The sequence below is a fragment of the Triticum aestivum genome, chromosome 1D, assembly GCF_018294505.1.
Source record: "Triticum aestivum cultivar Chinese Spring chromosome 1D, IWGSC CS RefSeq v2.1, whole genome shotgun sequence".
NCBI lineage: Eukaryota > Viridiplantae > Streptophyta > Magnoliopsida > Poales > Poaceae > Triticum > Triticum aestivum.
The window spans coordinates 332151208-332166783 of record NC_057796.1 but is presented as its reverse complement, the minus strand read 5'-3'; the positions used below and the strand labels follow the sequence as shown (position 1 = coordinate 332166783).

The 15576-nt window shown below is 46.6% G+C and overlaps 1 protein-coding gene across 1 annotated transcript in view; it reads left to right on the top strand.

Moving 5' to 3' along the window:
- Positions 1–4323: 4323 nt before the first annotated feature.
- The window catches only part of LOC123159167 (uncharacterized), an 80962-nt gene continuing 69709 nt past the window's right edge, over positions 4324–15576 (top strand). The window contains exons 1-4 of the mRNA XM_044577000.1: positions 4324–4479; positions 14552–14765; positions 14840–14901; positions 15175–15532. Of these exons, the coding sequence (XP_044432935.1) occupies positions 4324–4479; positions 14552–14765; positions 14840–14901; positions 15175–15532 (790 nt within the window). The remainder of the gene's footprint in view (positions 4480–14551; positions 14766–14839; positions 14902–15174; positions 15533–15576) is intronic.

Sequence of the window (15576 nt, the reverse complement as noted above, 5' to 3'; positions counted from 1 at the left end):
GCCCAACGTATTAACGGGCCACAAATGGGCCGACTGTAACCATGGGCTGAATTTGGCCCACAAGCAGAAAATGACAGTAACGGGCCGTAAGTAAACGAATGTGGAAATGAGCCCAAGAATAAATGGGCCCCGAGAAGGCCGAAAGATAACATGGGCTGGAAACGGCCCAACGGAATAATGGGCCATTAATGGGTATAAAGTGATACACTGTTCATTACGGGCCATTTTCACCACGTGCGGTTAATGGGTATAAACTGATACACTGTTCATTACGGGCCAGTTTTACCATGGGTCGTTAATGGGCCGAGAGTAATAAGGGCCTCATATGGGCCGAAAGACGTCATGGGCCATACATGGGCCGGAAGTTAAAACGGGCTGGAATTATATTGGACGGCCCAGATGACGCTACTGGGCCTAATTCGGATAGGCCGTAAACGGGCCCTGGGTTAGCGGGCGGTAAATGGGCTATATGCGAATAGGCCGTTAACAGGCTTGCCGTGGGCCGGCCCGCCACCTTTTGACCAAGTCAAACGGGTCGGCCTTTTCACAGGAATGGGCCTCTGTTGGGCCGTGCCACGTGTTGACGTATCATAGGCGCTTTGGGTCCAATGAATGGATGACATCTGTCCCAACGGTGAGCCGACACGTGTTTCCTCCAGCTAATGATGATTTTACACGTGGAAAATCCCCATTGGTCGGGGCTGTTAACGGGTTATCAGATCCAAAACCGGACCAGATAATGTAACGGCGTTCCGTTACGGTGGATGCCACGTGTCGGTCACCCTTGACGAAAGCACTTCTGTGACGCGTGATTTATCGTCATGGAAGTGGACACTTTTGTGATGATAATTTTCGTAATGTCATGGAACACTTCTACGACAGCACAGGTATGACTATCTTGATTCTGTCATAAATTTGTCATGGATGTACATGCATGACAGAAAACGTGACCTACTGTGACAAACACGTATCATCACGGAAGTGTATTTTTTTGTAGTGGACAGAGCTCAGTCGTTGGGTTTATCGACGCTGCAGGGACGGACCCGAGCACAGACGTCGTGCCCAGTCTTCTCATGCGAAAAATCCTGAAGAAAGACAGCCGGCGCGCGGCTCCCATGGTGACGAGGCACCGTGTCACGCGCCCTAGCTCATCCGCCCGTGATTAGCTCATGCGAGTGCCAAGCACCAAGGACCATGGGAGCTGACGTACACGGGAGCTGGCCCGCGAGCCAGAGCTCAGCCTCTTGGGTTTAGCGACGCTACAGGGACTAACCCGAGCACAGACGACATGTCGGTCCTTAATCATGAGGCGGTCGCAGGTGGGTTTGCAAGGGCATACGACATTCATGGCATCGAAGTGCCGGACTGGTAGGTGATAATCATAAGGTGGCCCATTGGCGGAGGCAAGCTAGTTCATGTAAATGGGAGAATGATACATGCCACAGGGACGGACCCGTGCGGCCTGGGGATGATGCAGCCCAGGGGCCGCCCCCAACAAGGTAAATTAAAGATGCAGAAGGATACACGTCGCAGGGACGGGCCCATGCGACCTGGGAATGGTGCAGCCCGAGGGGCGTCCCCAGCTGAATAAACCAGAAAATGCCACCTGGCACCATTGTTGAAGAGGTGTTGAAGTAGCTGAAGACGCGTGCAGGAGAAGTGGCTCCTCACGAGCCGCCAAGGCCCTGAGCCTCAGGAGGCTCTGGGGGGCGGGAGGCTCATGAAGGACTGTCACCATGTCCGCCAAGACCGCGTGGTGCATGGCTTCCTGGGCCGCCAGAAGGCTCCGGGGGCTGCTCTGGAAGGTGACAGCCGCGTTCGTCAAGCTGAAAGGCATGCGAACATAGCTATGAGGGGGCCCTCACACTGACCAACGCGCGATGGCCAGAAGTGCTTCTGAGATGCAGCCCTGTTGAGCCCTGGGTAGTCGACGCAGACGCGCAGCTCGTCGTCCTCGCCAGGACAAGGAGCTGCACCAGGTGGTGGGCGGCGGTCGCCGCGCATGGCTCTTACCTCTTGAAGTTCCTCGATGGCCTTGGTGATGAAATCCTGAGCACCATGCACCTCGTGCCTTGTGCCCTGATGAGGGAAGCGTGCGGCGAAGCATGCCTCCACATGGTGCCCGAGCGCCTCCCTCGTGACATTGGCTAGGTCTGAGGCCCTCCAGAAGAGAGCCCCCGAGCCCAGCCCGAGGAGGGCGCCGGGCGCGCCTTCCTATGCGAGGGAGTGAGGTGGTGCCGCTGGAGACACCGCTCTCCTGAGGCCCTTGGTGGAGCAGCTGCTTTTTCTTCTTGGGGACGGCCTCGGGAGGGTAAGTGGCACCTTCATTGTCTGGGTCCTCGACCGCCATAGCCTAGTTGGCGCGCTCGAGAGAGCACACTGCGTCCTTCTCTTCGCAGGCAACCATGATGACGCCGCAGCTCCCTGGCATCTTGAGGACGTTGTAGCCATGATGAGTCACTGCCGTGAACTTGGCCAGGGCTGGATACCCGAGGATGGCATTGTATGGAAGGCGAATGTGGGCGACATCGAAGTCAATGAGCTTGGTGCGGTAGTTGTCGCGCTTGCCGAAGGTAACCGGGAGGCGGACCTGCCCTATCAGGGTGGTGGAGCTGTCGGTCACTCCTGAGAAGGGTTTGGTCGGATGTAGCTGATCATATGGCACTTGGAGGCGGTCGAACGTATCGATGGAGAGATCTGCACTGCCATCAATGAGGGTCTTGGTGACAAGGACATTGCTGATGATGGGAGAGCAGAGCATCTAGAGGGCACCGGCAGTTGCCGCGCACTTGAGCTGGTCGGACGAGCTGAAGGTAATGGTGCACCTGGATCACCGCAGCGGGTGCGTGGCATCGAGCCTGGGGAGGGCCGCGTTTATGTCACGGTCGAACTGCTTCAAGATGCGCTGGGAGGCTGGGGCCTGAGCGCCACCCAAGATGCAGGCGATGGCGCGCGGCTCCTGGAAGCCCCCAGCCCCCTCGTCATGGTGATGGTCGTCGTTCCTCCTTGGCGGTGGTGGCAGCGGAGGGAGGCCAGCCTTGCCCTGAGGACGGTCCTCACGAGGCTGATCCCTCCAGGCACCCTCGCGAGGCTGGTCCTGCCAGCAGTCCTCACGTGGCTGGTCGCGCCACTCCTGGCGGGGGCCGCGGTCGTCCCAGGGTCCTCCACTTCGTCCTCCTCCTAGGTCGTAGCCTTGGTCGTTGTGCTTGGGGCATTGACCGAAGCGCCCATCATGGATGGCCCTGAGCTCCTGACAGTCGTTGGTGTTGTGGCTGTGCACGTTGTGGAAGGTGCAGAATGGACTGTCGGTGTCAAAACCGACCGATCTCGGGTAGGGGGTCCCGAACTGTGCGTCTGAGGATCGAAGGTAATGGGAGGCAGGGGACATGATGTTTACCCAGGTTCGGGCCCTCTTAATGGAGGTAATACCCTACTTCCTGCTTAATTGACTTTAATGAGTATAGGGGTTGCAAGAGTTGATCTACCTCGAGATCGTGATGGCTGAACCCTAGATGTCTAGCCAGTATGATTTGTCTTAGCCTCTACTGACTAAACCCTTCGGTTTATATAGACATCGGAGGGGGCCTAGGGTTGTACAGAGTTGGTTTATAGAGAAAGGAAACTACACATCCGCACGCCAAGCGTGCCATCCACGCAAGGGAGAGTCCCATCCGGACACGGGGGGAGGTCTTCTGTCTCGTATCTTCACGGCCCATCGGTCCGGCCCACGTAACATAGGCCGGCTCCCCGAGGACCCCATAATCCAGGACTCCCTCAGTAGCCCCTGAACCAGGCTTCAATGACGATGTATCTGGCGCGCAGATTGTCTTTGGCATTGCAAGGCGGGTTCATCCTCCGAATACACCAAAGTAGTTGAACAAGAGAACTATATACGGCTCCGTAAAATAGTTACAACCCTAGACCATAAGGGCAAACGTGAACAAAATAAGCCATCTCCACTGACAGCTTTTCCGGCGAGACGTTACATCCGGCCTTATCATTATATCGAACCATTTTTTGGCCTCCCGCCCCGGGTTTCGAGGCACGGCCTCTATTGACACGTCTTGTCAAAGCAGAGATCGTGTCCCCTTATTGCGGGATTCTCATCAATACGGGTTTGGGTAATCCAACCGAGCCGTTTGCACGACCCCTTGGGAATAGGCGAGTTTTAAGGCTTGCGATGGGGCGCTTGATATTCATTGCCTTTATAAGAGGATAAGAACCCATCTTTTTCCCCACGCTTTCTCCTTCCTCAACCCTTCCGTCCTCGAGCTCCAGCGCTCAAGTCTCGATCTTTTCTGTAGCCACCAAACACTCCCAGCCATGGACGGATCGGGCTCGCGGGGCAAGTGGATGGCGTCCTCCGTCACAGAGAGGAACATCAAGGAACTTCGTGAAGCGGGGTACTTGGCTGCGAACATCGTGCACCGGCTTCCTACCAAAAAGCAGATCACCCCTACTCCGGAGCCCAATGAGAGGGTGGTGTTCATCCCCCACTTTCTCCGTGGACTAGGGTTTCCTCTCCACCCTTTCGTTCGTGGTCTCATGTTCTACTACGGGCTTGATTTCCACAATCTAGCCCCAAATTCCTTCCTCCATATTTCCGCATTCATTGTCGTGTGTGAGGCGTTCCTCCGCATCCCCCCACTTCGGCCTATGGCTCAAGGTCTTCAATGTGAAGCCGAACGTGGTCGATGGGCAACATGCAGACTGTGGCGGCGGCATGGTGAGCAAGCTTCCCAATGTCACCTGGCCCAAGGGGGCCTTTGTGGAGACCGTGAAGGGGTGGCAGCAGGAGTGGTTTTATAGCACGGAACCCCGCGACACCAAATGGGCTGCCACTCCCGAGTTCAAATCCGGGCCTCCAATACGGCTCACATCGTGGATTAACAAGGGCCTGGACTGGGCGTCGTCCGATGAGGTGTTGATGTTGTAGAAGCGCATCAAGAATATGATAGAGAAGAACACCACGCTTGCCGATGTGGTCCAGGTGATGCTTTTTCGCCGGATTCTCCTTTGCCAGTGCCGGTCTCTCTACCTGTGGGAATTCGATCCGGCCGGCCCTCGGACCCTGCAGGGGTTCTTTGGCACGACGCACGAAGACATCTGGAAGCTGCTCTTCAAGGCCCAGAAGTCGTGGCCGGAGACGACCGATGACATCGGCCATGACTGCACTCATCTGGCCACTCCCGTAAGTTTTCTGATTTCTGAACATAACTTCCACTTGAAAATCCGAGGAGTATGCTGAGCCTTCCATCCTTCCTTCAGGGATGGACAAAGAAGGCAGAGCGGATCAAATGTCCGGCTCTGCTACCCGAAGACCCAGTCATTACTCTGCTAACAAGCATGCTGGTTCCGGCGCCGGAGAAGAAGGGCAAGGAGAAGGGCAAGGAGGCCAAAAGTGGCCTCCGCCGCAGAGCTACTTCGGACGCTACATACGAAGATACCAAAGTTCTCTCCTCTCATGAGAGAGATGAAGACGAAGAGGAGGAGGAGGAGGAAGCGAGAAATTCTCCCCTCAAGGAGAAGAAGAAAAGGGCGGCCTTCCGCTGATCTGGAGGCGAAGGCACCCAAAAAGGGGAGGATATCCCTCTCGGACGGCTCGGACACAGATGCGGAGGACATCCCCAAGTGGCGCTCTAGGGCGAAGCCCCTGGCCGAATCGTAAGTATTCAAAGATACCATACATATATCTGGCTGGTTATAATTTGTAGGATAACACATCATTTATGCGTTTAAGTCTGGCCTGAGATCTCCCCCAACAATCACTATCCTCAGGGAATTCTTTGGCGCCGGAGATGATGGAGAGCGAGTCACCTCCGCAAGCCTCCCCGCCACATGCCACGGCCGACACCGAGGTGTTATCCCAAAGGACCTCTCCGGGCCAGGGTGAGGTGCAAAAGGGCGCTGAGACGGCGCCAGAGGGTAACGCCCTGGCTACCGAAAACATGGGGGGGCAAAATCCCCATGGAGATTGACGGCAGGGGCCCGGACCAGTCCGGCCCCCAGCCGAATAACACTCCGGAGGCCCACACGGCTCCGGAGCCGAGCGAGCAGCCTCCTCCGAAAGAGGGGAGGAGTGTCAACTCCACCGGCAACATCCACCAATCCAGAGGTGCCAGACACTTTGAGGGATGAACACCTTACCTTGATGGGTACGGTGGTTGAAAGGTTCAGTCCGCAAAAAGCGGTCTGAATGAAGCCTTGATACGTCTCCAACGTATCTATAATTTTTTATTGTTCCATGCTATATTATATTCTGTTTTGGACATTATTGGGCTAACGTTTATTATACACTTTTATATTATTTTTGGGACTAACCTATTAACCGGAGGCCCAGCCCAGAATTGTTGTTTTTGCCTATTTTAGAGTTTCGCAGAAAAAGAATATCAAACTGAGTCCAAACGGAATGAAACCTTCGGGAATGTTATTTTCGGAACGAACGTGATCCAGAGGACTTGGACCCTACGTCAAGACATCAACCAGGAAGGCACGAGGTAGGGGGGCGCGCCTACCCCCCTGGGCGCGCCCTCCACCCTCGTGGGGCCCATGTTGCTCCACCGACGTACTTCTTCCTCCTATATATACCTACGTACCCCCAAACTACCAGATACAGAGCCAAAAACCTAATTCCACCGCCGCAACCTTCTGTACCCGTGAGATCCCATCTTGGGGCCTTTTCCGGAGCTCCGCCGGAGGGGGCATCGATCATGGAGGGCTTCTACATCAACACCATAGCCTCTCCGATGATGTGCGAGTAGTTTACCTCAGACCTTCGGGTCCATAGTTATTAGCTAGATGGCTTCTTCTCTCTTTTTGGATCTCAATACAATGTTCTCCCCCTCTCTTGTGGAGATCTATTCGATGTAATCTTATTTTGCGGTGTGTTTGTTGAGACCGATGAATCATGGGTTTATGATCAAGTTTATCTATGAACAATATTTGAATCTTCTCTGAATTCTTTTATGTATGATTGGTTATCTTTGCAAGTCTCTTCGAATTATCAGTTTGGTTTGGCCTACTAGATTGATCTTTCTTGCAATGGGAGAAGTGCTTAGCTTTGGGTTCAATCTTGCGGTGTCCTTTCCTAGTGACAGTAGGGGCAGCAAGGCACGTATTGTATTATTGCCATCGAGGATAACAAGATGGGGTTTATATCATATTGCATGAATTTATCCCTCTACATCATGTCATCTTACTTAAAGTGTTACTCTATTCTTTTGAACTTAATACTCTAGATGCATGCTGGATAGCGGTCGATGTGTGGAGTAATAGTAGTTGATGCAGGCAGGAGTCGGTCTACTTGTCGCGGACGTGATGCCTATATACATGATCATACCTAGATATTCTCATAACTATGCTCAATTCTGTCAATTGCTCAACAGTAATTTTTTTACCCACCGTAATACTTATGCTCTGGAGAGAAGCCACTAGTGAAACCTATGGCCCCTGGGTCTATTTTCCATCATATTAATCTCCGATAACAAGCTATTTTTGGTGCCATTTTTATTTTGCTTTCTTTACTTTGCATCTTTATCATAAAAATACCAAAAGTATTATCTTATCATATCTATCAGATCTCACTTTTGTAAGTGACCGTGAAGGGATTGACAACCCCTTTATTGCGTTGGTTGCGAGGATTTTATTTGTTTGTGTAGGTGCGAGGGACTCGAGCGTGGCCTCCTACTGGATTGATACCTTGGTTCTCAAAAACTGAGGGAAATACTTACACTGCTTTACTGCATCACCCTTTCCTCTTCAAGGGAAAACCAACGCAATGCTCAAGAGGTAGCAAGAAGGATTTCTCGCGCCGTTGCCAGGGAGTCTACGCAAAAGTCAACATACCAAGTACCCATCACAAACCCTTATCCCCCGCATTACATTATTTGCCATTTGCCTCTCATTTTCCTCTCCCCCACTTCACCCTTGCCGTTTTATTCGCCCTCTCTCTTTTCCGTTCGCCTCTTTTTTGCTTGCTTCTTGTTTGCTCGTGTGTTGGATTGCTTGCTTGTCACGATGGCTCAAGATAATACCAAATTGTGTGACTTTACCAATACCAACAATAATGATTTCCTTAGCACTCCGATTGCTCCTCTTACCGATACTGAATCTTATGAAATTAATGTTGTTTTGTTGAATCTTGTCATGAAAGATCAATTCGCCGGCCTTCCTAGTGAAGATGTCGCTACCCATCTAAATAGCTTCGTTGATTTGTGTGATATGAAAAAGAAGAAAGATGTAGACAATGATATTGTTAAATTGAAGCTATTTCCTTTTTCGCTTAGAGATCGTGCTAAAGCTTGGTTTTCGTCTTTGCCTAAAATAGTATTGATTCTTGGAATAAGTGCAAAGATGCTTTTATCTCTAAGTATTTTCCTCCCGCTAAGATCATCTCTCTTAGAAACGATATTATGAATTTTAAGCAACTTGATCATGAACATGTTGCACAAGCTTGGGACAGGATGAAATTAATGATACGTAATTGCCCTACTCATGGTTTGAATTTATGGACGATCATACAAAATTTTTATGCCGGATTGAATTTTGCTTCTAGAAATCATTTAGATTCGGCCGTGGGAGGCACTTTTATGGAAATCACTTTAGGAGAAGCTACTAAACTCCTAGATAATATTATGGTTAATTATTCGCAATGGCACACCGAAAGATCCACTAATAAAAAAGTGCATGCGATAGAAGAAATTAATGTTTTGAGTGGAAAGATGGATGAACTTATGAAATTATTTGCTAATAAAAGTGTTTCTTGTGATCCTAATGATATGCCTTTGTCTACTTTGATTGAGAATAATAATGAATCTATGGATGTGAATTTTGTTGGTAGGAATAATTTTGGTAACAACGCGTATAGAGGAAACTTTAATCCTAGGCCGTATCCTAGTAATTCCTCTAATAATTATGGTAATTCCTACAACAATTCTTATGGAAATTTTAATAATATGCCTTATGAATTTGAAACTAGTGTTAAGGAGTTTATGAATTCGCAAAAGAATTTCAATGCTTTGCTTGAAGAAAAATTGCTTAAAGTTGATGAATTAGCTAGGAACGTTGATAGAATTTCTCTTGATGTTGATTCTTTGAAACTTAGATCTATTTCTCCTAAGCATGATATCAATGAGTCTCTCAAGGCCATGAGAATTTCCATTGATGAGTGCAAAGAAAGAACCGCTAGGATGCGTGCTAAGAAAGATTGTTTTGTGAAAGCGTGTTCTTCTAGTTTCTATGAAAATAAAGATGAAGATCTAAAAGTTATTGATGTGTACCCTATTAAATCTTTGTTTTGCAATATGAATCTTGATAATTATGGGACTGAATATGATCCACCTTTGCCTAGAAGGCGTTCCAAAAATTCGAAGTTTTTAGATCTTGATGCAAAAATTGGTAAAAGCGGGATTGAAGAGATCAAAACTCTAGATATTAATGAACCCACTATTTTGGATTTCAAGGAATTTAATTATGATAATTGCTCTTTGATAGATTGTATTTCCTTGTTGCAATCCGTGCTAAATTCTCCACATGCTTATAGTCAAAATAAAGCCTTTACCAAACATATCGTTGATGCTTTGATGCAATATTATGAGGAAAAACTTGAGTTGGAAGTTTCTATCCCTAGAAAACTTTATGATGAGTGGGAACCTACTATTAAAATTAAAATTAAAGACCATGAATGCTATGCTTTGTGTGATTTGGGTGCTAGTGTTTCCACGATTCCAAAAACTTTTGTGTGATTTGTTAGGTTTCCGCGAATTTGATGATTGCTTTTTAAACTTGCACCTTGCGGATTCCACCATTAAGAAACCTATGGGAAGAATTAATGATGTTCTTATTGTTGCAGATAGGAATTATGTGCCCGTAGATTTTATTGTTCTTGATATAGATTGCAATCCTTCATGTCCTATTATTCTTGGTAGACCTTTCCTTAGAACGATTGGTGCAATTATTGATATGAAGGAAGGGAATATTAGATTCCAATTTCCGTTAAGGAAAGGCATGGAACACTTCCCTAGAAAGAAAATAAAATTACCTTATGAATCTATTATGAGGGCCACTTATGGATTGCCTACCAAAGATGGCAATACCTAGATCTATCCTTGCTTTTATGCCTAGCTAGGGGCGTTAAACGATAGCGCTTGTTGGGAGGCAACCCAAATTTTATTTTTAATTTTTTGCTTTTTGCTTCTTTTTAGGAATAAATATTTGATCTAGCCTCTGGTTAGATGTGTTTTATGTTTTAATTAGTGTTTGTGCCAAGTTTAACCTATAGGATCTTCTTGGATGATAGTTATTTGATCTTGCTGAAAATTCCAGAAACTTTCTGTTCACGAAAATAATTGTTAAAAATCACCAGAACGTGATAAAATATTGATTCCAATTTATTCTGATCAATAAACAAATTGTCTAGGTCGTCCTATTTTGGCTGAATTTTTGGAGTTCCAGGAGTTTGCATTAGTTACAGATTACTACAGACTGTTCTGTTTTTGACAGATTCTGTTTTTCGTGTGTTGTTTGCTTATTTTGATGAATCTATGGCTAGTAAAATAGTTTATAAACCATAGAGAAGTTGGAATACAGTAGGTTTAACACCAATATAAATAAAGAATGAGTTCATTACAGTACCTTGAAGTGGTGTTTTCTTTTCTTTCGCTAACGGAGCTCACGAGATTTTCTGTTAAGTTTTGTGTTGTGAAGTTTTCAAGTTTTGGGTAGAAGATTTGATGGATTATGGAACAAGGAGTGGCAAGATCCTAAGCTTGGGGATGCCCATGGCACCCCAAGATAATCTAAGGACACCTAAAAGCCAAAGCTTGGGGATGCCCCGGAAGGCATCCCCTCTTTCGTCTACTTCCATCGGTAACTTTACTTGGAGCTATATTTTTATTCACCACATGATATGTGTTTTGCTTGGAGCGTCTTGTATTATTTGAGTCTTTTTTGTTAGTTTGCCACAATCATCCTTGCTGTACACACCTTTTGAGAAAGACACACATTATTCGGAAATTGTTAGAATACTCTATGTGCTTCACTTATATCTTTTGAGTTATATAGTTTTTGCTCTAGTGCTTCACTTATATCTTTTAGAGCACGGTGGTGGATTTTTTTTATAGAAACTATTGTTCTCTCATGCTTCACTTAGATTATTTTGAGAGTCCTACAAAACAGCATGGTAATTTGCTTTAATTATGATAGGCATTCAAGATTAGTAAAAAAAATCTTATGAGTGTGTTGAATACTATGAGAAGTTAGATACTTGATAATTGTTTTGAGATATGGAGATGGTGATATTAGAGTCATGCTAGTTGAGTAGTTTTGAATTTGAGAAATACTTGTGTTAAAGTTTATGATTCCCGTAGCATGCACGTATGGTGAACCGTTATGTGATGAAGTCGGAGCATGATTTATTTATTGATTGTCTTCCTTATGAGTGGCGGTCGGGGACGAGCGATGGTCTTTTCCTACCAATCTATCCCCCTAGGAGCATGCACGTAATACTTTGCTTTCATAACTTGTAGATTTTTGCAATAAGTATATGAGTTCTTTATGACTAATGTTGAGTCCATGGATTATACGCACTTTTCTTCCTTCCACCATTGCTAGCCTCTCTAATACCGCACACTTTTCGCCGGTATCATACACCCACCATATACCTTCCTCAAAACAGCCACCATACCTATCTACCATGGCATTTCCATAGCCATTCCGAGATATATTGACATGCAACTTACCACCGTTCAGTTTATTATGACACGCTTCATCATTGTCATATTGCCTCGCATGATCATGTAGTTGACATCGTATTTGTGGCAAAGCCACCGTTCATAATTCTTTCATACATGTCACTCTTGATTCATTGCATATCCCGGTACACCGCCGGAGGCATTCACATAGAGTCATATTTTGTTCTAAGTATTGAGTTGTAAGTAAATAAAAGTGTGATGATCATCATTTTTTAGAGCATTGTCCCAAGTGAGGAAAGGATGATGGAGACTATGATTCCCCCACAAGTCGGGATGAGACTCCGGACTAAAAAAAAGAGAAAGGCCATAAAAAAGGCCCAAAAAATGAGAGAAAAAGAGAGAAGGGACAATGTTACTATCCTTTTACCACACTTGTGCTTCAAAGTAGCACCATGATCTTCATGATAGAGAGTCTCCTATGATATCACTTTCATATACTAGTGGGAAATTTTCCTTATAGAACTTGGCTTGTATATTCCAATGATGGCCTTCCTCAAAATGCCCTAGGTCTTCGTGAGCAAGCGAGTTGGATGCACACCCACTTAGTTTCTTTTTTTGAGCTTTCATACACTTATAGCTCTAGTGCATCCGTTGCATGGCAATCCCTACTCACTCACATTGATATCTATTAATGGGCATCTCCATATCCCGTTGATACGCCTAGTTGATGTGAGACTATCTTCTCCTTTTTGTCTTCTCCACAACCACCATTCTATTCCACATATAGTGCTATGTCCATGGCTCACGCTCATGTATTGCGTGAAGATTGAAAAAGTTTGAGAACATCAAAAGTATGAAACAATTTCTTGGCTTGTCATCGGGGTTGTGCATAATTTAAATACTTTGTGTGGTGAAGATAGAGCATAGCCAGACTATATGATTTTGTAGGGATAACTTTCTTTGGCCATGTTATTTTGAGAAGACATAATTGCTTAGTTAGTATGCTTGAAGTATTATTATTTTTATGTCAATATTAAACTTTTGTCTTGAATCTTTCGAATCTGAATATTCATACCACAATTAAGAGAATTACATTGAAATTATGCCAACTAGCATTCCACATCAAAAATTCTGTTTTTATCATTTACCTACTCGAGGACGAGAAGGAATTAAGCTTGGGGATGCTTGATACTCTCCAACGTATCTATAATTTTTTATTGTTCCATGCTATATTATATTCTGTTTTGGACATTGTTGGGTTTTATTATACACTTTTATATTATTTTTGGGACTAACCTATTAACCGGAGGCCTAGCCCAGAATTTTTGTTTTTTGCCTATTTCAGAGTTCCGCAGAAAAAGAATATCAAACGGAGTCCAAACGGAATGAAACCTTCGGGAATATGATTTTTGGAACGAACGTGATCCAGAGGACTTAGACCCTACGTCAACACATCAACCAGGAAGGCACGAGGTAGGGGGCGCGCCTACCCCCCTGGGCACGCCCTCCACCCTCGTGGGGCCCATGTTGCTCCACCGACATACTTCTTCCTCCTATATATACCTACATACCCCCAAACTACCAGATACGGAGCCAAAAACCTAATTCCACCGCCACAACCTTCTGTACCCGTGAGATCCCATCTTGGGGCCTTTTCCGGAGCTCCGCCGGAGGGGGCATCGATCACGGAGGGCTTCTACATCAACACCATAGCCTCTCCGATGATGTGTGAGTAGTTTACCTCAGACCTTCGGGTCCATAGTTATTAGCTAGATGGCTTCTTCTCTCTTTTTGGATCTCAATACAATGTTCTCCCCCTCTCTTGTGGAGATCTATTCGATGTAATCTTCTTTTGCGGTGTGTTTGTTGAGACCGATGAATTGTGGGTTTATGATCAAGTTTATCTATGAACAATATTTGAATCTTCTCTAAATTCTTTTATGTATGATTGGTTATCTTTGCAAGTCTCTTCGAATTATCAGTTTGGTTTGGCCTACTAGATTGATCTTTCTTGCAATGGGAGAAGTGCTTAGCTTTGGGTTCAATCTTGCGGTGTCCTTTCCCAGTGACAGTAGGGGCAGCAAGGCACGTATTGTATTGTTGCCATCGAGGATAACAAGATGGGGTTTATATCATATTGCATGAATTTATCCCTTTACATCTTGTCATCTTACTTAAAGCATTACTCTGTTGTTTTGAACTTAATACTCTAGATGCATGCTGGATAGCGGTCCATGTGTGGAGTAATAGTAGTAGATGCAGGCAAGAGTCGGTCTACTTGTCTCGGACGTGATGCCTATATACATGATCATACCTAGATATTCTCATAACTATGCTCAATTCTGTCAATTGCTCAACAGTAATTTGTTTACCCACCGTAATACTTATGTTCTCGAGAGAAGCCACTAGTGAAACCTATGACCCCCGGGTCTATTTTCCATCATATTTAATCTCCCGACAACAAGCTATTTCTGGCGCCGTTTTTATTTTGGTTTCTTTACTTTGCATCTTTATCATAAAAATACCAAAAATATTATCTTATCATATCTATCATATCTCACTTTTGTAAGTGACCGTGAAGGGATTGACAACCCCTTTATTGCGTTGGTTGCAAGGATTTTATTTGTTTGTGTAGGTGCGAGGGACTCGTGCGTGGCCTCCTACTGGATTGATACCTTGGTTCTCAAAAACTGAGGGAAAATACTTACGCTGCTTTACTGCATCACCCTTTCCTCTTCAAGGGAAAACCAACGCAGTGCTCAAGAGGTAGCAAGCCTTCACCAGCCTGTTGGAAGGCTTTGAGGTATGTAGTGCAATATTCTTAGCCATTTTTTCATATGAAAATATATGCCTGTGTATAGATAGTAGCCCCTGAGACTCTGTTCGGTTCTTTGAAGAAGGGCCGAACAGAGGATCGAATATTCACCGGAGATAACATACTTGTCTATTTTGATGAACGGGCTTCATTGTTAGCGGAAGTTGCCCAGGCCGCTGAGGTTTCCGAACTCAAGCGGAAGCTAAAGCTCGCTGATGATGAGATTGAATGCGCTAACGAGCGGTTTGATGAGCAACAAGGTATGCTTTCAAAAGGTCCCTTGTAGTGCGAATTCAGAGTTTAAGCTCATGTGCTGCTATATATATGGTTGTAGGCAACACGCCCGAGGTCGAGACCCTCAAGAGTGCCCTTGCCGAAGCCAAGGAGCAGGCGCGGGTGAGCTAAGTGGCCGCTGACAAAGTGGCTACAGATTTGGAGGCCGAACAGGTCACCCGGCGTCAGTACGAGGAGAGGGTGACTGAAGTGGAGCAAGCGCTTCAAGATGCTGCCAACAAGTGAGAAGCCTTGGAGGAGAGTAACAAGGCCCAAGCAGCCGAACTCACCAAGGCTCTGCAAGAGACAAAGGAGGCGCGGAGCGAGTCTCGGGCGTCCCGTGAGGAGATCAAGCAGGCCGGACAGAGAGCGATTGGTAAGCCTTTTCTTTTATAGAGTATATTTGGAGGTCGAAGATATCCTTTGCTAAATCGACTATGGAGTGCTCCAGACGCTTTTGCGGATCTCCCGAGGAGGGCTACCGACGTCGCACAGTATTTCTGGGCCCAACAAGGGAATACGACGGAGAAGCTCTTCTGGTCGCAGTACCTGGCGCCGGAGCGGCCAACTCTGCTAAACAACCAGATGAAGCAGCCGGCGGAGCTGCACGGGATGTCTGGCTTGGCCATGAAGGATATCATAGTCTGGCTATGGCCGGCCGGACCTATTCCTAGTAGCTACTTCGGCCTGGTCAAGCGGCTCGGCGACGCCCTGCCCCGCATTGACGCTGTGAAGCGCTCGGTGTGCATAGAAGGTGCGCGAATAGCCTTTGCCCATGTCAAGATGCACTGGGCAAAG